The sequence below is a fragment of the Rhinolophus hipposideros genome (genome assembly GCF_964194185.1).
Source record: "Rhinolophus hipposideros genome assembly, chromosome: 24".
Lineage (NCBI taxonomy): Eukaryota > Metazoa > Chordata > Mammalia > Chiroptera > Rhinolophidae > Rhinolophus > Rhinolophus hipposideros.
In genome coordinates, this window is record NC_138070.1 from 1,624,810 (window position 1) to 1,646,580 (window position 21,771).

General features: G+C 47.7%; 1 protein-coding gene across 1 annotated transcript in view; it reads left to right on the forward strand.

Moving 5' to 3' along the window:
- TMEM132D (transmembrane protein 132D) overlaps nucleotides 1–21,771 on the forward strand; it is a 429,533-nt gene that overhangs the window by 193,192 nt on the left and 214,570 nt on the right. The window contains exon 3 of the mRNA XM_081037657.1: nucleotides 9,839–9,985. Within this exon, the coding sequence (XP_080893783.1) occupies nucleotides 9,839–9,985 (147 nt within the window). The remainder of the gene's footprint in view (nucleotides 1–9,838; nucleotides 9,986–21,771) is intronic.

Below are 21,771 nucleotides of genomic sequence, written 5' to 3' on the forward strand. Positions count from 1 at the left end.
AAATAGGCATCTAGATAACACTGGGGGGAAAAAAGAGGCAAATAGGAAGGAAATAGCCCTACCAGATATGAAGACGCGTTGTAAGCTATTGTGTTTAAAAACTTTGGGCACTGGCCCATGAGAAGGCAGACAGATCAATAAAAGTGCACAGAGGGTCCAAAACTAAGCCTAAAAAACAGATGAAGTTAGTACATATTAAAGATGGCATTTTAAAGCAACAGGTACTGGGTGAATCATTCAATAAACAGTGCTAATAAAATCCATATGGAGAAAAAATTAAGCTGTATCCTTCTTTCACACATTTCTCACACCAAAATACATTCCAGATGGATCAAGAGATTAATTTCCTTACAAATGAATTTTCTAATAAACAATAAAAATGAGACCCACAAAACAAGAGAGAGATGGAAAAGGATGTAAACAGGCGTTGAATGAAAGAAGGGTCTTCAAATACAAGTATATGAAAACAAATTCAGTGCCCCTCAGCTTCATGAAATACTATTTTTATTTATCAGTTCTGCAGGGATCAAACAGGCAGGAAAAAAGGCACATGCAGACACCCTCAGTGAATGTGTAAATTGGGGGCGTCTCTTTGAACGGTGTTTTAGAAAGTTCTGTCAGAGCTGAGCAAGGCTCGTCTTTGACGTGGGGTTCCTTCTTCAGGCACTTACGCTGCAGACATACTTGTACGTGTGTGTGTGTGTGTGTGTGAACCCTCTGAAGTGCTGACTGTACTAGCAGAGCTTGCAGTCACCCACTTGTCCGTCTGATGGGCCCCAGTCTGTGAGCTCTTGTTCAAATGCAGCCGCCCCGTGGGGTAGTTGGCAGGTGTGAGGCGGGAAGGCAGTGGGTCCCAGTGTGCCCTTAGAAACGCACCTCGGAGACCTGGGCACGCCGGGAAGGGAGTGCACGGTGCCTCCACGGCTCGTCTTTTCATCTCCACGTCTAAATGCGTGGACCTCCCCTAACATTGCACTGAACTGGGGAGCAGTTCCGGGAGCAAAATCTGCAGAGAGAAAAGCCTCACGTTTCCCCATTTGTGACTCTGAATATTTCCAGCATGCCTGCGTTATTTTCTCAGTGAAAAAAAAAGGGGGGGGTAAAATGAAAAATTAACTGCCGTCCCCCCCCCCCAAGGACATTCCTGGAAATGTGTGGTCAGCATAGTTCTGGTTTTGAGTTAGACCGGTTCCCTTCGGTAGAGAAGTGTACTGGAGCAATTCCTCTAAAGGCCACCCCCAGTCCTGGTCGGCGCAGCCGCCGTGGGGTTGGAGGGCGGGGCTGGGAGCAGGCCATGCCACGAGGTGTCACCCGGCTCTGGGAAGCACGCGCACGCGGGCCCGGCGCAGGGACTGCGTGGCATGTCACGAGCTCTGGTCCCCGGGCCCCCATGTGCTTTCTGCCCCCGGCTGCCCGCGCCGGTTCTGCGCCTCGTTTCCCACGCGAGGGCAAGACTCGTGTGTTAGGGTTTTATTTTGTTTTTTCCTCTTTGAAAGAAGGTTGATCCGTGACTGTTGAATGGAGGAGATGGAGAGGGACTGCCGATTGAGTCGAGGCCGCAGGGCACGCAGGCCTCTGTGTCGCAAGGGAAACGACGCTCCCGACGGTCACAAAGGTTCGCTTTGTCCCGCACGCGGGGCGGACACCCTGGCCTCCGGGATGCGGTGGAGGTCACCCCGTTCACCGGGACGAGGCCTCCTCTCCGCAGGTCGGCCGATTGACCCCACGGGAGATCCAACGGCCCATAAAGGGTGAGGGCTCGAGTGGCACGTGGGCCGTGCGGGGGGCGTGGCCATGTATTGCGTCAGCGCCAGGGACGCACGTGATTGGACCTCTCTTTCCGGAAAGGTGATGCGCTCCTGGCGCCTCCGCCCGCGCCCCCTGCCGGCGGCTCCGCCCCGCCCCCTGCCGGCGCCTCCGCCCGCGCCCCCTGCCGGCGGCTCCGCCCCGCCCCCTGCCGGCGCCTCCGCCCCGCCCCCTGCCGGCGGCTCCGCCCCGCCCCCTGCCGGCGGCTCCGCCCCGCCCCCTGCCGGCGCCTCCGCCCGCGCCCCCTGCCGGCGCCTCCGCCCGCGCCCCCTGCCGGCGGCTCCGCCCCGCCCCCTGCCGGCGCCTCCGCCCGCGCCCCCTGCCGGCGCCTCCGCCCCGCCCCCTGCCGGCGGCTCCGCCCGCGCCCCCTGCCGGCGCCTCCGCCCGCGCCCCCTGCCGGCGGCTCCGCTGTCCTTCGCGCTGTGTCCGCCCTGCTCTGGTTTCCCAACGAGCATCCCTGGTTGCTGTGGAGCTGGACCGGTCCTCCTGACGCCGGCCACAGGGGTCCTCCCGTCATCATCTCTGGGCTGTTTAAACAGCCTCCTTCGCCGCTGGGTGGCGGTCGGACTTCTCCGTAGGGAGGAGGACACGTGTCCTCCCACCCACGTGCCAGGCAAAGGCCATGGAACCTAGAAGTGCCCACGTATGTGCACGAGTTTCCCTCTGCCTGCACACGCGGTCTCACTGCGGCCTTGCCCTCGGCAGGTGTGTGCGGAATACAACACATGAAGCTCTCTCGGGTGGCCACCCCTCCCCGGGGGCTCCATCCCCTCGGCGCCTGCTTCCTTTCTCTTCACAGACTTACCAGCGTAATAAAGGTGCGTGTGTGGTCTCTCCCACGGGACAGTGACTTCTGTGTCAACAGGAAACACGACTGTTTTTATTTGCGTTTCCAGCCCTGTGCCTAGTGCCTGGAACACAGATGGGATTCGGAAAGTATGTGCTGAATGAATCGATGAGCAAATAAACCAACGAAGAGGCAGGTTTGGCGTCTTACCTAGCGCCATTCGTTGTACTCATTACCTGCTTAGTCGTTTGTACGCTCGTACAACACTTTCTTTCTTTTTCTTGGAGGTGGATGGGCTCCCTCTGAAGCTTCTGACATTCAGCATCCCTGTCCATTCAGCCCGCGGGCTTCCTGTCCGCTGTGCAGTCCCTTCTGCCCTGGGCCCACTTGTCAGCTGTCTTCTGTGCCCTAGGAAAGACTGGCCTTCGGACCCTTCTCAGGAACTGAGAGTCACAGGAGAACCAGGTGCTTGGAAAAACGAAAGCTTCCTTGCTGGAAGCGCTGGGCTCTGAGATTGCCTGTGCAGAGTGGTGGAACATCTGTCTGTGCCGGCAGAGAAAGCCCACAAGCAGGTTTAATGGGATGTCCAGTGCGACTCATCGAGGCCCCAGGAGACAAACCAAAGCAGTGGGCCTGGCCAGCAACCAGATATCACATGTCTCTCACGCTCGGGGCCACGCGCGGTGTTCTGCTGCTTCAGCTCCGCCACTCTTTGGCACTCCTGAAGTGATTGGCAGCCAGCCCGGCCCCTGCTTCTCACTATTGTATTTGTCCTTGGTGGAGAAGAGAGACCGGGACCATCACTGAATAGAGCTGCTGCATACAGTCGTGCAGGTTGGGCACTGCTCAACTCTAGGAGGCCCATGCGTATCACCGCCTGCTCTGTGAATGGTGCTCCCTGGGGTTGGTCAGGGCACAGGTTGTGATGCCGTATGGCAGTTCTGGGCAGGACCCTGGTCATATAAAGAAGTGAATAAAGTGCACAGACGTGATGACTGCAGTATTGGTGGGTTAGCTTCAGTGTGATGGAAGTTCAGGTGACTTTCACCCGTGTGTGTAGCTCGTTGCTTTTCCACCTTGAGCAATTCCAGCCTCTTGATCAGGACAAACGTGACAAAGCTGTTGTCGTTTCAGGTGTGTGTGTATGTGTGTGTGTGTGTGTGTGTGTGTGTGTGTGTGGAGGGGAGGATGTAGGTAAAGCGCGTTTCTACAGCTGGACGCCTCAGTGACTGCACAGGCAGTGTGACGTTTCCACACGGTCAGTGACTCGCTGATTCAGTGACTCGTTCAGAATGGGAGTAACTTCCTGTGTCCCAGCGGCATCACACACCGATGACACCGGGCTGCTTCCCGTCCTCAGATGCCTCGTCCAGCCAGGCAGTGTTGTCAAACCTTGGGACCTCACCTGAAGTCAGGGTTTCTGGCCTCCCTGGAGTTCTGTAAAGATTCGGCGGCATCAGGCCCCAGAGGCAGGGGACCTGGAGGTGACGGCAGCCCCTGTGGCTGAGGTCTGCCCTCACAGCTGAGTTGCCAGCCCCTAGTTTAGTGTGTACTTTCTAACGAGTAACACACGCCCCACGTGCAGGGCCTTTCGATGTTTGCTTAGTCGTCAGTCACTGACTGGCTGTGGGTCTGGCCTCGCGTGGCAGGTACCTCTCTCTCCTCTCCTGGCCCCTCCCATGGGGCCTTGGAGATGCCCCTTCCTCTTGCAAACAAACCCCTCTGTGTTTCGGGTCCCCCAGATGGCCATCTTTTGACAGGGGGACTGCACCCTGCAGTTCCTAGTGTCCTTCCAGCACTTGCAACCCCTCCCTGGGAGGTAGACATCAAAATAAGTTTGCCTGGGAGCGATTGGCTTTCGTTCTAAGTTTCACTTGACCACAAAGATGGCGGTGTGAGAGGAGCTGCCCACAGCCTCACGACGATGTGAACGCAGTGGGCAGGAGAGCTCGCGTCCATGTCCCCGCTTCTCTGTCCGTTTACTTCACTCATGGAGTTTCTCCATCCCGTGCTGGGGACTGAGGGCTCCCGTGGGTTCAGCAGTCCCCTCAGGAGGGCGTGTGCCCTCAGGGCCATGCACAGTGACTCGCCGAGACGGGAAAATACAGGACCTTTCAGCATGTTATTTGTAATCGCTTCGGTTTTCACTTACATTTCTGCGTATGTTTTACAACACACATTTCATTATTTCAGTAGACCACGTGTAAACTTAATACATAAATATGCCCCCGTCAAGGCTGAATGCTAAGGGATATTTTTCTGGTCAGAGTGCATGATAAAATGTATTTGGACCCTGCTGTCTAGGTTATGATGTAACTAGGGCCTGCTCTTCTGGTCTTTAATTGCATGTACTGCGGCAGTCCCAAAGCCATGGCAGACACTTAGCAAAGGGGATTCCACTGGTAGAAGGTGGGGCCAGTGTCACAGGCAGGGACAGTGGGACGTGATTCTCCGAGAATTGCTAGAACATCAAGAACAACCACATTCATATAATTGTTGGCTGGGGCAGGGCCGAGACGGAGAAAGGGGCTGGATGTGGCTCTTAGTATGAAGGCTGTGTTCTAGCTGTGGGCTTGGGGGGAGACAGCACCTTGTAAATTGTTCCCGGTCAGTTAGAAATGAGAAACAATGAGTGATGACAGAATATGGCAATACAGCTACTGCATATGAGAGAACACAGCATATCTATTCTTTTCCTCAATTCATGAGAGAAAATAAATAAGGAGACCGGGAGAAATTCAGAAGAGCTTGGCTTTGACCCAGAGGCGCTTTGGTTGGACTTTGAACCAATGGGGGAGAAGCAGGTTTCTGTCCGTCAATCTTCCCAGGCCCACAGTCCCTGTGACGGGGCAGCCTCTGCTGTTCCCCAGAATACCAGCGAGCGCAGGTGGACCAGCAGAAACAACAAATGTGCACCCAGTTCTGAACCCAGGTCACCAGTGCTTCAGTTGTGTCACTGGCTACTGTACTTGGGACACACACACACTCGTGCGCACACTCATATACCACATATGTGTGTTTACATACATGTGTGTTCATGTGTATGTGTGTGGATATGTGTACATAGACGTACATACAAAGGGCGCCAACAAAATGGATGCGCATTTTAAGAAAGAAAAAAAACTGGATTAAAATTGTGAAACTCAATAGATACCGATAACAAAAGATGAATACAGGTCATGTGTATACATTTTTTGGTACCCCCAGTGTATGTGTATGTGTGTGTGTGTGTATGCATGAGCACGCGCACACACGCGCACACACACACACACACACACACTCACACACTATAGGTCGATTATGTTTTGCAAACACAATATACCCTAACCCAAGCAAGGTTTATTTACACGAATCTGCAGTGCACATGCATACAAGGGGGGCAAATTACGGCTTTCCTTCCCACGATGGTACATATGTTATTAAGTATAAATACACAGCATAGTGTCTTCGGAAATCAAGTGCTATGTTTATCTCTGGGTAATGAAGCTGTCAGTGTAACCTGTATTTATTGAACCACCAGTAGGTTATAAAACTTCCATTAATGAATGTAAGTAACTCAGTCATCATAAACAAAGGAAGGAATTAGCCCTTGATTCAGACCCGGTGAAGCCAGACTGCATGTGTTCTGAGAATTACCGTAATGGTTCCTAAACACTATCACTTACCGCTCTGAGATTAGCGTTTCAGAACCACTCCCCCAGCACAAAGTGTGTTCAGTACTTTCCGTAGCAACGTCTGAGGGCTAAGTGCCCACCCTCCCACATACGTCCTTCTCAGTTCAGTGACAGCTCTGGGCACGGCCCCTTCTCCACCTCCGAGCCTCTGACACATGCCCTAGAAATGTCTTCTCTTATGAAAATATTCTGTGTCTGCGAAAGACCACTTCCTGGTGTCGTGCACTAACCTTCAGAAAGACTCTCCCCTTAGAAATCACGCTATTAATTAGAGCTTCAGAGGCTGCAGGAGCATTATTACCAACAAACGCTGGGAACTTCGTGGGTTAAACTGTGTTTGTTTCTAAGAACTTAAAAAAATGATTCCTTGGAGAAAATTTACCTGGATTTCAAATGACCTATTTATGAATATAGTTGAAGACCCGCATGGGCACATTCTGTCAGAAAAGGCCTCTGTACCGATTTCTCCTGTATGATACAAACATCGCCCAGTCCAGGTTGGTGAGCTGTTTATTTAAAGCACGTTGGATTCAGTAAAACCCCAGCACACGGTAATTGGGGCAGCTCTTAGAATTCATCTTAATGGAACAGTTGCCGTCCTTAGTGAGCTGAACTTGCTTTTCCCACCACACACATCTTGGTTGCCAGCTTTAAATGATGTCCTGCAAGGCAGGCAGCACAGCTTCGTCACTCGCATGCCACCCGCATGGCTCTCCGGCCAATGCATACAGTTCCCAGCTCATACATGACCGCATTCAGAGCGCTGGCCTGTGCAATGGTCATTTACAACACAAAACATTTTACTAATTTTTCCTGTAGAAACAATGCTGTATGTTACATAAGGGTCACCTCCTAAAAATGCTCACTCTAGCACTGGCGGCTACACAACTCCTGTTTTCTTTGTAGACTAGTCAAATCAGTATGTGTGTTGGGGTCCCCAAGACCACCCCTGGGAAGACTCCCGGGACTCAGCATATAGTCACAGTCACGGCTAAGATTTATTATAGCGAAAGTACACAAAGTGAACCCAGGAAAGGGACAGGTGCATGGGGTGACTCCTGGAGGAGAGCGGGCAGTCTTGTGTAAGTCCACTGGGGTCCCAGGATGCCCTCGGTGCCTCCAGGACAGAGCCCACCTGAGCCTAGGAGCCCTGGGTGTTTTTTGGGGACTGGTCACGTTGGCACCCTCTGCCTGGCACACACCATCATTCTAGACTGCCAGGAAGAAAGCCGGTGTCCAGCATGAACCACATTGTTTGTCTGAATAAGAGGCCCGGTGGGTCCCCGTCATCAGGAAGTGGCCAGACCTGCCAGAAATCCAGGTTCCCTGGTACCCCCAGGGGCCAGCAGCCTTTCTGCAGAGGGTAGCCCAGACCTGCTGCGTGAACTCCCGGCTGTTTTAAAGTTGTCGCTGTGGGAAATCGTGCTCTTGGTGTCAGGGGCAGGCGGTCCTCCTTCTGTCTACAAACCCCAGTCCTAAGAGGGGCGTCGTCTCCTCCCCCCCCCACACACTGGTCCCCTTCCATCGGAAGAGTGAGGAGTGGGTGGTGAGGCCGGGTCCATCTGGCCACTGTGTTCATGCAGGTACAGCAGTCAGCAGCCTGTACTCAGAGTCTGCCGCTCGGGGCATCATCTTCTGCCCCCTGTCACCATCAGATGGCCCCACTTGTCCCTGGTGTTTCTGATCCTGAACTCTTCGCAGGTCACCCGAGGGACTGAGCAGAGAAAACACAGCCGGAAGCACAATTTTTCAAACATATAGGCCGGTTCATACATCAGGCTGTTTGCAAGTCATTGCATCATCCCTTTACCATACATTTTCTGTTCCACCTGTGTGTTTCCCTCGAAATGTCTTAGAGGAAAATAAGCATGCACAGAGGAGACCAGTCAGCTGTGTCCCCTTCCTCACTCATCCAGCTTGTCAATAAGGAGTGACGTCACTGATAAACCCACTGGCATGTCGTCTCTCCCTTCCCATGGGTGGATGAAGGAAGGAGTAAATGAATGGAGGACAGAAATAATAAACATAGTCTGGGGGGGGGGCCCTGGCTTCGGTAAATTTGTCTTTGTCTCACGTTGGAGTAGATGTTAGATCTCATGACATGTGCCGACCAGTGTTGAGTAACAAAGAATGTGAGCAGGGTCAACGTGAGTGGTTTTGCTGCCGGAGAGTTTTACATAATGTCAAGGAAGGTACCCAGCATGGTTCCACCTGCAATGCGGTCAGGCGCCATTTCAGAGCCTGGGTCACCTGCTCGTGAGCTGTGTGATCCCAAGTTTCTCAACTGTTCCCTGACAATTAAAACACTACTGACCTCACAGGGCATGTGTGGGGATTAAATGAGATAAAACTATGATGAACTTAGATGAGCACCTGTTTTTTGCTAAGTCATCAATAAGTATTGGTGATGGTGATGGTGATGGTGGTGGTGGTGATGGTGATGATGGTGATGATGGTGATGGTGGTGGTGATGGTGGTGGTGGTGGTGGTGATGGTGGTGACGGTGATGACGGTGGTGATGGTGGTGACGGTGATGACGGTGGTGATGATGGTGATGGTGATGGTGGTGGTGGTGACGGTGATGGTGGTGATGGTGGTGATGGTGATGATGGTGATGATGGTGATGGTGGTGGTGATGGTGGTGGTGGTGGTGGTGATGGTGGTGACGGTGATGACGGTGGTGATGGTGGTGACGGTGATGACGGTGGTGATGATGGTGATGGTGATGGTGGTGGTGGTGACGGTGATGGTGGTGATGGTGGTGATGGTGATGATGGTGATGGTGGTGGTGGTGGTGATGATGGTGATGGTGATGGTGATGGTGGTGGTGGTGACGGTGATGATGGTGATGGTGGTGGTGGTGATGGTGGTGATGATGATGGTGATGGTGATGATGGTGATGGTGATGATGGTGATGGTGATGATGGTGATGGTGGTGATGGTGATGATGGTGATGGTGGTGATGATGATGGTGATGGTGATGATGATGGTGGTGATGCTGATGATGGTGATGGTGATGGTGGTGATGATGGTGGTGATGGTGGATCCATTTACATCTCAGCTCCTGTTTCCTATTCCTGTACTTGTTTGAGCTGCAGCCCCTCATTTGGAACTTGGAACATTTTTAAGAAAGTTAAACAATACAGGTGATGTGCCATCAGTACTTGTTATAGGAGACATTCAATGAATGTGTAGTGTTATTAATGTTACTTTTGCAGTTTTTAGTCATTTCCTTTTTGAATTTAGTTTTAACAGCCTAGGAGGTCTCAGGAAATTCTTTTTTAAAAAAGTAAAGCCATCCACTAGCACAGTATTTCTCTGGTTTTTTTCTGTCAGCGATGATTGCTCCTGTCAATTACTGTTCCTAGCTCCTGTGTTAAAGGTAAGAATAAGGGGGAGGCAGGATAAGTAGGACAGACGGATTGGAAGGAGACTGCAAACATGTGACTAAATGCTATGAGCCATGAGCTTACACCTGCCAGACAACGGTGTGTGTTAAGCTCTCCGTGTTCCCGGCAGCAGCCCCGGGTCCCCCAGTGCTGGCTCAGCTGTGCTCTTCTGTCTCCAACAGGGTGAAGGTGAAGAAGGGCCTGCGTGTGGCTGGGGTCAGAGCCAGCAGCCCCTCCATCTGGGAGGTCAAGGAGAGCTCGGACTACACGGGCAAGTACGCGCCCGCTGCCATCGTTTGTCAGAAGACATCTGCAGGCTCGGACAACAGGTGAGTCCCAACTGCCTTGGCTATGTTCAGATTCGCTGTGAGGGCCGCGGCTTGGTTTTCTCAGGTTTGCTAGTAACTGTTCTCACCGCAGATGCGGGTGGCGTGTGCTGGCTCTAACGCGAGCACCCTTGGCTAAGATGGATGAAACCCTTCATTTGAGCAAGGTGGGCTGTTACTCACAGCAGACCTCCTTAAAGCCCAGCACAACTCTGGTCACCTGCCAGGACTGACCCTCGAGGGGGTGGTTACCTACAAATGGTGGTACACGCCCCTGGAGTGGCCTCTTTCTAATCCACGTTGTTAGGTGAACCGCAAGTCTGGAAGCGTCTGCTAAAATGGCCCATTTGCAAGGGTTAGAAACAAGGTACACGTTTTTCTGGGCCCCAGGGGTGTCTGCCACATTGGCCTTGCAAATTCACACTGATGGCTGTGGCAGTGTTGCTGTGCAGGTGTTTTCGGATGGGGAGGGCTCGCGAACCACTCAACAGAAATTAAGACCTTCCTCTGGCTCTGATACCCACCAAATGAGACCCAGTCGATTTGAGAGAGACTGGAACCTCGGTAGTTCTGATTTACTCCTGTTTCACTTGTGGTTCCGGAGAATTCCGTATGGTCATGTCCTTTTGCCACTTTTAGGTTCCTCTTTGTTCTTTATGCTACTGAAAATTGAAACAGTAACGGAACAGACACATCCCAGGTATGGAGTAAATCACTTCTGGAGTCAGATTTTTGAGCTTCAGAGCGCGGTATTTCTTTTAATACAGAAGTTATGACTCTCAGCTGATGGCTATTACACTTTTTTATGGGGACTTCTTTCCAAAGAACTTCAGACACCAGTTTGGGATGATCTAACTTGGATCCCGTTCTTTACCTTGCGGCTCCCTCCAGGCTTTGGTTCTGAATTCTCAAGCTCTGGCGTGTGCCTTTCCTTTTGTGACGCTGTTTCAAGAGTTTTTCTTGGAGAGTTGCTTGTAGGGCAAATGAGAGGGAAAAGAGGGAATCTATATTTGAGATCTGCCGTTGATGTTTATGTAGTAGTATAGCAATGAACTAACAGAGGGGCACACAGCAAGATACACCATGCCACTCACGTGATTTGGGAAATAAGGTCCCCGCAGTAAAAGTTTATTTTATGTGGTGTAGTTAGCAGAAATTAGGAAGGATGGGTGGATACACAGACAGGCAGACAGATAAATGATAGATAGATGATAGGCAGTTAGATAGATGGCGCCGTACGTAGATACATTACTGTTTAATATATCCGGAAGAGGAGGAATTGGGGGGAACGTGTTCTTTTCTCTTTCCTCTTCTTGCCGTCTACTTGATGGATTCTCATTGGTACAAGTGGTTGTCGGGTTACCTATGAAATAGCTAGGAAATGCAAAGGGATTTGAACCATTAGAAAACTAGGGTTCTTCCTTTACTTTTGCATTTCTGTCTAAGCATTCCATCAGTTCTCCTGGGGACCCGAGAAGGAGTAAGGGGACTTTCCAAGGGGCGCTTGTCCCCACTAGGGTGTAAGCTGCCTTTGTAAGCGTCCCCTCTGACAGTGCTCCCAAGACCTTTAACTCTTGTTTAAGTGGAGCCGAAACCTGACATCTCTGGAGCACATTGAAATGTACACGCGTGGCGCTGCCATGTTTCTGTCTCATCTGGTATCGGTATCTTCTCTAAGGAACAGGGACCCTGCGTGGGTTATCAGCGACTCCTTTAAAAGGCCTGAGGTCATAATGCCATTCGCTAGGGAGAACATTGTCCCTTTGTAGAGTCTGAAGTCAGCTCTCATTCCCTGCTATGGGTCCAGATGGTGGGAAAAAGCATATACACACAGAGACACTCACATAGACCCACGTATGTGTGACTCTGTGTGGAGTGTATATGTATACATAGTATGTTACGTATGCGTGTGTAGTGCATTATGTGTGTCTGTATACACGCAGTATAACATATTTGGTGTGTGCCTATGTAGTGGACGATGTGTCCGTGTACGTCATATGTGCACATGTACATAGTAAGTGTATACAGAACGTGCATCTACATGATACAGGCATTTGGTGAATGCTTGTATACGCTCATACACTTTGGGTGTGTCTTATGTACATGCACATGTGTTGATGCAGAAACTTAGTTTTTGGAATTCCATTCTTACCCTAAAGCGGGGAAGGATCTGCTTACGGAGGAAGCTGTAGGATGGAAGCTCTTTGGTTTGGGACCCCAGTCTGTCTTGTTTGCAGCCCCTGCCGCAGTGTCTGATAAACGCTGGTCTCTCCGGAAATGCTTGTATGACGACGTTCTAGAATTCAACTGTCTGTGTTGCCGTGTGTATTGTGATGCAAATCCACACGGACGCATATTGAATAGTCTGCAGTGCGTCTGTTCAGAAAACTAAGGTGTATAATAGCATCTGGTCTGAGGCCCCATGTGGGGGAAACCAAGAGAAGAGAGTGCTTTTGAGCAGAGGAACTGTCAGCTGTGATTTCTGCTGGGTTAGCGGGGAAGTTGGGGGTGGGAGGGATAAGGCTAAATATAGATTTTTACTGTGAGCCATTGGGACTGTGAGTTTTCTTTTTTTCTTTACTACGTGCATGTGTTACCATTTAATAAAGTATACAGTTAAAAGAGAAAATTTTTTGAATATGATAAATTCATTAATATGTTCAACTTTTATCCGCCTTCACAATTTTTCATTGTACCGTTGCCTTTATGGAATTAAATAAAGAAAAACCATGTACCATCCCTTAGGATAGTGCGTGGACCGTAGGGAGAGCCTTTTCTCTTTATCTTAAGGATAATTGGAAACCATGTTTTGGGGGGGATGTTTTAATGTTAGTAGGTTTTGCTTCAGAAGCTGATTTGCTTTAGAAATTCTTCCTATTCCTTTGGAGTGTTTCTCAGTCCTCTTTAACAGTCAGAATCAGATAATCGGAATGAAAGGAGAAGTCTTAATTAGCTTGAGAGTCATGGCTGTTATATTGCTGATAATTCACCATGGATCACAAAGTCCCGTTAATGAAGTTAAGTCCCTGTGACAGGTGTAATTTTATGGATTAAGGAGACACTTGTGGGCTAGTGATGAACTGCACGGAAATGAGTGAAGATCTCCTATCTAAGATGCATTACACCCTCCTTTTTGGAAGAAGTTTGGTTGCCGAAAACCTTATCATCACAGCATTAACATATAAATGTGATCACAGCCCTCAGGCCCCTTGTGACTAAGCACTGCCAGGAAATATTGTGGAACAGAAGCAGAATAACCAATGACGTCCTTCTGTCCGTCAAATTCGGGTTTGCATTCTCAGAACCCTGCTCAATGCAGCACTATGTAACTTAGGTAACTGTGTACCAAAAGCTGCATATTTCCATTTCTTTGCTCTTGCATAGATGAGTGTTTCTCGGAGGTTCCCGCCGTTGCTACTTGAATGATTATAGGTGGCACATAAAAATGAGACTATATTCAATAAAGTTGAATGACAGAAACTTACATGCTTTTCAGTTTTCCTTCAGTTCAGACTTCTGATTGAAGAGCATTTCATCTCCTTTAACTCCCCTGTCCTCAAAGCCTCTATCCTTTGCTAACAAGATGTAAAGGGGAAGAGTACATAGCTAGATTTCAATCTTTTTTTTAATATAATTATCTATTCATATGATACGAATTTTCCATTTATTGTCGGTAATGCGTTTCATTTTACAATAAATATATTTTAAGTATTAACATAAGCTGCCATAAATAAAGAATAATTGATACTTCAAATATAGACAGATATTAAAATCGTGAAAGTATGTTCAAAGTTAGTATACACTGGTATTGCGAAATATATCTCATGCTATATTTGCTAGGATTAGGTTTGACTATTTCATTTTTTAATGCAAATAGGAGTGACTCAAGTAACACAGAGGTTTATTTCTCTCTCACTCAAAGGAAGCCCTGAGGAGGTGGGTGATGGCTGGTGTGGCGACTGTCCAGTACCATCAGGGTCCCAGACAACGACCTTTCTTCAACAGCGTGCTAATTCATGCCTTTCGTCCCCTAGATTAAGATGGCTGCCAGTCATCACATCTGCATTGCAGGCCAAAGAAAAGTGACAGACAAGGGTCTTCTCAGCTGGATCAACTCACTTTAAGCAACTTTCTTGGAAATTCATGCCGAAACCCGGTTCTCTCTTGCCTCTCATTCATGAACACGTAATCACATGAGCACAGCAGACTTCAAAGTAAAACAGAAAACATCATTGATTACAGGCAGCCATGTGCCAGCTCAGAATCAGCTTTCTGCTCCAAACATACAAGAGCAGACGAGCTGGGCCGGGCCACCACAAACCGTCTCTGTAAGGAATACATGTTGTGGGGTTTCCCATAGAGGGATGAAGCTAGCGTGGTGCCTAACTCCCACCTTCATTCTACCACGTTCCCATGGAAATGTCCCGTGAATGTGGCAGGTGGGAGACCCACGCCAGGAACGCGCTAGAAAAGTTATGGTGTGTAAGTTAGAAACAGAGAACGTTTGGTAAAGGGCTGACAGGGCTGGGATGAGGAGGGTGCAAAGGAGACCAGTCTCAAATGTGCGTACAAAAGGACCTGGAAGGAGAGTGGAGACCAGGCCCCCAGAACAAGTCAGGGCCGTCTCCCACTAGAGACAGGAGCTCGTGGCACAGGTGGGCCCAAGCATGTTAGAAGCTCCAGCGTTCATCTCTTCACAGGTGATTGTGCTAGACAGGTCGCTGGGGGAGGGGAACACCTTTGGGGCAGGCGACCCAAATGGGCAGAAAGCCCACAGACTCCCGAAAGTATCACCATAAGAAAGAGTCTGGGGAAAACCTGTGCCAGTCAGCGACACGGACAGAGTTTCTTTCCTGGATCAGCGGTGATGTGAAACACCGATCAGCGTTCTCAGTCTCAGAAGCAGCAGTGTGTCATGAAAGATGGATCGGCCAGTGAGGAGAAGCAGCCATCTGACATGAGAAAGACGGGAGAAGGTGAGAAGCACACGGCCGTCGGATTGGCTGCTGTGGAAAATAAGACCAGTGACGTTGAGCAGAAACTCCAGGCCACAGAGAAGCTTCAGAGGAGAGAATAACAAAGAAGGGAAAGGAAGAGAGAAAAATGTCTGGAAACCAATCCAGTAAAATAGTTTAAAAAGAAGAATGTCCCCAGGCACGGGTTGGCGTGACCCCGGTTACCATAAGATTCACGCTGCCACTTATGTCCCCAAGAAAGTTGAAAGCAAACAGACGACTACACAGAAAGTAGGGACGTGGACTTCACAGCAGCGTGAATCCTACCAGCCGTGGGTGAATGGGTAAACACAGGTGGTCTGTCCATTCAGTGGAGAATTATGTGGCCATGAAAACGACAGCTGTGCATTCACACACTGCAACACGACTGAGCCTTGAAAACTTGGTGCCGAGTCAGATAAACAACACGGACAACCCCACGTTGTATGATTCCCTTTGTATGTGTCTACAATAGGCAAATCCTGTGATACAGGAAGTAGATTAGTGATGGCCGGGGGCTCAGGGAGAAGAGAATGGAAACTGACTGCTAATGGGCGTGGGGTTTGGGGGGAAATATGACAACTATTTTAAAATTAGATAGCGGTGACCAAGTTGTACCATTTTGTGACTAAAGGGAAAAAACCCCAAAACTACTGAGTGGTACACTTGAAATGATGATTTTTATAGTATATGAATTATATCCTAATAAATCTGTTTCAAAAATCAGTAGATTACGAAAGAGCTTACCGGGTAGCACCAATTCTGTTTATAAGTAAATATGGGCAGGAGAACCTGCGAAGCTTCCATCACAATGCTGATAGCGGTCCCCACAGCAGGCGGTATTTCTGCGATTCCCATTTTCCCTTCCTTTGCTCAGTATATATTTCTGAAAATTCCCCCAGTGAACATGGATTGTTTTTGAATGAGGAGAAGAGAAGATCCGGAAAAGGGGGAAATCAAGCTGTGATGCACTGAGACTGTGGAAATGTTTCCTCGAGCCCTGGATGTTTGTCTTTGTTGTTTGCTGAATGAATGCTGACTATTTGGGGATGCCATACCCGTCCACTGGCTTGCCCAAATTTGAAGCCAGAAAGATCTGGCCTCTTTTTGGTTCAGGCAAAAATGACGTGTAGTGGATATTCTAGGTGGCTTAAAAAATGTTCCGCTTTGCTTTAGAAAGCGAAGTTTTAATGGTGGCACTTTGCTGCTGCTTGACTGTGTCAAGATGACAGGCCAAGTGATGGAATATACAGATCTTAAGAGTTTTTGAACATGAATGCAGTAATTTGATTAGAGATATTTTCCAGCAATCTGTCTTTGGTGATGTAGTTCAAGTCTTCTGACATCCAGAACCTAAGTTTGGCAACAACAAAACCTGAGACTTTGGTATAAGGTTTCACAAGTCATGTGTTCCTGTGGCAAGTGTGATTTTTCAGTGTCCCCGTCACAGAGTCTTGTGGATTACAATAGTCATCATGTTACATCTGAATGGTAATGCCTTCACAGAGAGTAGAAAGAAGGAGCGTAAGATTCAGGAACTCTCACTGTTGTTTCTCATGTCTTGCTGGCCGTCTCACGTTTCACCAGAGAGGGAACAAGAGGCTCAGCGTCTTCTGTAATGTCCACAGAACAATGTCAGCCTTCTCTGGACTGTTGTGAAAATCAGGCACAGTCCTACATGTGAACAGACACACTTTGAAAGCACCAAGAGCAGCATGCGAAGAAAACCAGCTATTAATTATTTTTAAATTGTTACAATGACTCTAGGTATAGTATATGCAGCCACACACGCACGTCCTCTTACATCATAAAAGATGATACTTTATTTCCTTAGCCTAAATGAAAATTTCCCAGAGTACGAGATGAATTACATTAGCCATTTGTGGAGCCATTTGTGAACAGAGTTTTCTCCTTGTGTTTAAACTTACGGTCTGTCAGAAGCGTTTCCATTCAAGTGTGTTTTAATAACTTCCACTTTAGGGATAAAACAGACTGAGGTTTGCTTCCAGTACAACTAGATATTATTCTCCTAATCAGATTGGCTCAAAAAAAACCCCAAAACAAATAGATGCAAATAATAAAATATTTTTCTGAGAGTGAAAACGAATGCAGACCCTTCATACTGGAGGAATTGTGGAATGGTTTGTTCACCTTGGATACGGATTTGTCAGCATCTGGCTAATTAAGTTTCAAACGGGCACCCACGCGACCCTGGGATTGCTGTGCTGCGACATCTACTCTCCATGAAAGCTTAGCCATGGACGTGGAGAGATGTGTACAAGAGTGTTCACTGCTACAGTTTTTAAATGGCTAGCAGTTGGAAACAACCCAAGTGTCCATCGAGAGGTGAATTGATTTTAAAAGATGGGACATTCACATAATAGCGTCTTACACGGCGGTTCCGAGGAATGGCCTAGATCTAACTATCAATGTGTATCAGCGTTAGATTGGCCTGGAATGTAATGTTGGGGGGGGGGAGCGCGGACCTTGAATAATAACATGCACAGCAGATTGCCACTCGAGTGATTCCAAAAGGAGACCCACAGGAATGGTTGCTTTGGAGAACAACACTGAGTTAAGGTCGATGAAATGGGACGAGACGTGGCTGCTACGTGTGCGGACGACTCCGGGAAGGTGTGCAGGAGCGACTCCTCTGAGAGCCCCAGCCCAGCCCCAGAAGCATACAGACGGAGAAAGGGGGCTGCGAGCGTTCAGGCTCACAGCTGCTCGGTGCGGGGGATGACCAGCCGCGTCTCTATGAAATCACACCTCGCGGGTTCCTCACCTCGTCCTGACGCTCATCCCTCTGCCTGACACACAGCCCGGGGAAGTGTGGGAGCTGCCTCAGTTTACCCTCGTATGACTTTACTTGAATTGCCTGCATGTACTGGCTATTTAATATCTCCCATTTCCAAGCAGAGTATCCAAATGAGAATTAAATTATTTAACACCAGCTCTCCGTGGGGAAGGCAGTGAATTATTGCCGCTTATCTTTACTTGCAGAAAGTGCCTTTGTGCTTTTGGTAGGATCGCCGGCGCGCTGTGACACGAAAACACCACGGTGCTTCTGCTGCAAAAATAACACATGCAGCATAAGTAATACAGCTATTAGCAACAATAATTGCATTCTGCCACTTGCCCAGTGTTCATCAGAATGCTGCGTGGGTCACAGCCAGTGTCTGTGATCTCAGAGCTCCGCCCACCGGCCCACGACAGACACGTTGCTACAAGGAGAGGCAAAGCTCCTCATGCATTGCAAGTTCCAGGAATGTCTGCAGGAGCAGAAATACCCAGTGGGACACACAACGTGCCATTTAGGAAACCCTGGACTGCTGTGTGTCTTCACGTAAGTTTCTGAACTTGGAGCTTCAGTGACTGTGTGTGCAAACATGCGTGTGTGTGTGTGTACACATATGCATAGCCCTTCACGTCCTTCTCTCCAAACATGGAAAACGTCAATAAAAATCTTCCAGGGAAGAACATGGCTGTATCTGTGTCTACGTATCTACGGTGTCTCTATCTCGACTGTCTCTATCGATAGCCACATGCATCTTATTTATACCATATCTATGTGCGTATTTATATATGTAAGCATAATACAGTATATATATAAACACAGAATTAACAGTATTTCTTATTTGCTAACAGCCATTAGCATTTTTGTTGTGTTTGTTCTGATAGGTGTTCGTTGTAAAAAGGCCCTAGATTTCCGCCCACCTCCTGAACAGCCTTAGATGTTTTGGTGGGACAGAGCTTTCTTTGGAAAGCCAGTTATTTCAGGCATTGAGGTCTGCGTCTTCATTCTCCATGGCAGCTGTTTATAACCAGCAGCCTCCTGATACCTCCAATTTCCCTGGTGTGCTTAGTGGGACAAGTGCTATGTGGGGGAAACCCTGGGGAGCAGTTCAGAAAGATAACAGTATTTCCTGGACATCAATAAAGAAACAAAACAAAAATTATAGGATCCACCCCGAGCAGCTTTATTTACAGTCTAACTGTGAAGAAAATAAAAATAGATGGAAGGATATACCATGCTCATGGCTTACAAGGATTAATAGTGTTAAAATGTCCTTAATACCCAAAGCAGTTTACAGATTTGATGCAGTCCCTGTTGAAATACCAAGCCATTCTTCTCAGAACTAGAACAAGTAATCCTAAAATTTATATAGAACCACAAAAGACCCTAAATAGCCAAAACGATCTTGAGAAGGAAGAACAAAGTGGGAGGTATCCCACTACGTGGTGTCAAACTATACTACAAGGCTACGGTCATTAAAACAGCATGGTACTAGCATAGACTGAGACCCATCGTTCAGTGGAACAGACTAGGGAGCCTGGAAATAAGCCCACACCTATAAGATCACTTAATCTGTGACAGAGGAGGCAAGAATATACACTGGGGTGAAGACAGTCTATTCAATAAATGGTGCTGGGAAAACTGGACAGATAGGTGGAAAAGATGACCACTCCTTTACAAGTTTTTAAAACTTCTCACAGGAACCCTTAACTTCACTTTAAATGTTCTGTGGTTAGCGTAGAAGAAATGACCCACTGACTAGCCATTCTAATTAGATACAGGCAGTTTAAAAGCTTTTTCATCTCACTAGTTTGAAGACTTTTTTTTTTTTTAACAGAAGATTCCAATCCAGAAATGCAGGGTCTAGACCCGTCGCTCTGTCTTACAGGCAGATTCTGTGCCGCGGTAACAAGATGTAAGGGCGACCTCAGCTCACCTGGTACAATCAGTTACCTCTTTAATCTGAACTCTAAAATATTCAGAGAAAGATGGGGTTTTCAGATGTGGTCAGAACACCAGCATAGGCTGTAACTGTGTCAGGATCAGTTTGCAAATGGGCAGAAATCAACTGGACTCCACAGTTTGGTCATTGCTGTATCTGTCTGCAACTACCAGTATCTGTGGAATCCCGGAAAGCCCTGGATACTTGTATCCACATGTCACCTGCAGGGTCGCCCATGTACTCCTGGAAGTCCACTCACTCGTGACTGTAACTAAGTGTGTTCACAGGGGAGTTTGTCTTATCTCACTGGAAAACTGGGTCACATGGACTCAGAAGTTAACCAGAAAATTCCAACAGCAAAAATTAATATAAGACTGGGTATTATATTATACTATACTATACTATACTATACTATACTATACTATAAAGACCCGGTCTTATAGTAAAATTAGACCGGGTCTTATATTAATTTTTTGCTCCAAAAGACACATTAGAGCTGATTGTCCGCTAGGTCTTATTTTTGGGGAAACACGGTTACAGAAGTCAAACGTGACTTGTATTCATCTTTTGTTATCAATATTTATTGTGTATTACAATTTTGATGCAATTTTCCTTTCTTAAAATGTGTATACATTTTTTGGCACCTTCCCTCTGTCTGTATTTCCCTCATAGTTAGTGAAGTTGTGATCATTTTTTTATATATCTGTTGGCCGTTTGTGTGTCCTCTTGGGAGAAGTGTCTATTCAGGTTCTCTTCCCAGTTTTTAATTGGGTTGTTCATTTTTTGTTGTTGAGTTGTATGAGTTCTTTGTATATTTTCAATAATAGCCCCTTATTGGAGGTGTTTGCAAATCTCTTCTCCCCTTAGGTTGCTTGCCTTTTTGTGTTGTCGATGGTTTCTCTTGCTGTGCAGAAGCAAATCGAGACAAAATTTTAATAACAGTGAGCTTATGGATATCTTTTCTCCTGAATTCAAACCATGAACTATTTCTAGAATCTACCATGTACTAGGTACTATATGTATGTGAGTTCAATGTTAAACAAAGAGAATGTCTATTCTCATTGATCTTTCAGTTTCAGTCTTTTCATTTGTTAACATTTCCGATGTAAAAATTAGTTTATCAATTACAAAAAGTATCCAGGGGGTTACATACTTTTATTGCTATTACACACTTGCCATATGGAGAGGTGCACATTTCCTTCAAGAGTGAAATGGAGATTGACATGAAGGGAGCTGTCAAGGTATTAGTGAAATTGTTTGCTCTCCTTTGGAAAAAGACCTGTCTTTGAAAAATGATTGCCTGCGGGTTATCTTAGCCATTATATACATTGTACGTTTTGTGTGTTTCTATTTAAGAACACAATGCTACATTCTTATTGGACTGTGGTAACGAAACTATCTGAAATGCTTATGAGTAATAATGTGCATTGACTATCTTTTAGCGAGATAAATTAAAATTGCTTTAGTCTATTATATAATAACCTTAGGATATATATTAAAATCATACAAAATTAAGGAAATCTACAAGTTCTAAATCAGTGGATAGTACTAGCAGTTGGCTTTTCTTTTCAAGGCATAGATGTCATCCCACTCAGCCCAGAACACACTCCCCCCTCTGTCCCTTGTTCCACCGTGCCTGCCACAGAGCAAACGGCCTCCCGGCTAATTGCAGAGTGACCTTGTGATGGGGTTTTGAGCCTACGAAATTGTAGCCGAAGCCTCAGGCGGGATTGATGACAAGATGTGAATTGAATTTTACATGCAAAAATGAATTTTGCAGAGGGGAATGGCAATTTCCTTGAGTATTTATGGTCGAGTGCTGTTTTAACAGAGGGTGATGAAATGGCTGACACCCTGGAAGGTGGGCCTCCACTCTCCCCTCCCCTCCACGCTGGGTAGCAGTGGCTTTGCCAGCGGCTGGTAGGGATAGCAAGTGGCTCATGCTTCTGTACACCTAGTGGCTCTGACGTCTCCGTGTCACTTGTCTCCTTCACCTTTGACATTCCCACGACCTCAGACTAGCCCCCTTTCATCACAGTATAATATGTACTTCTAG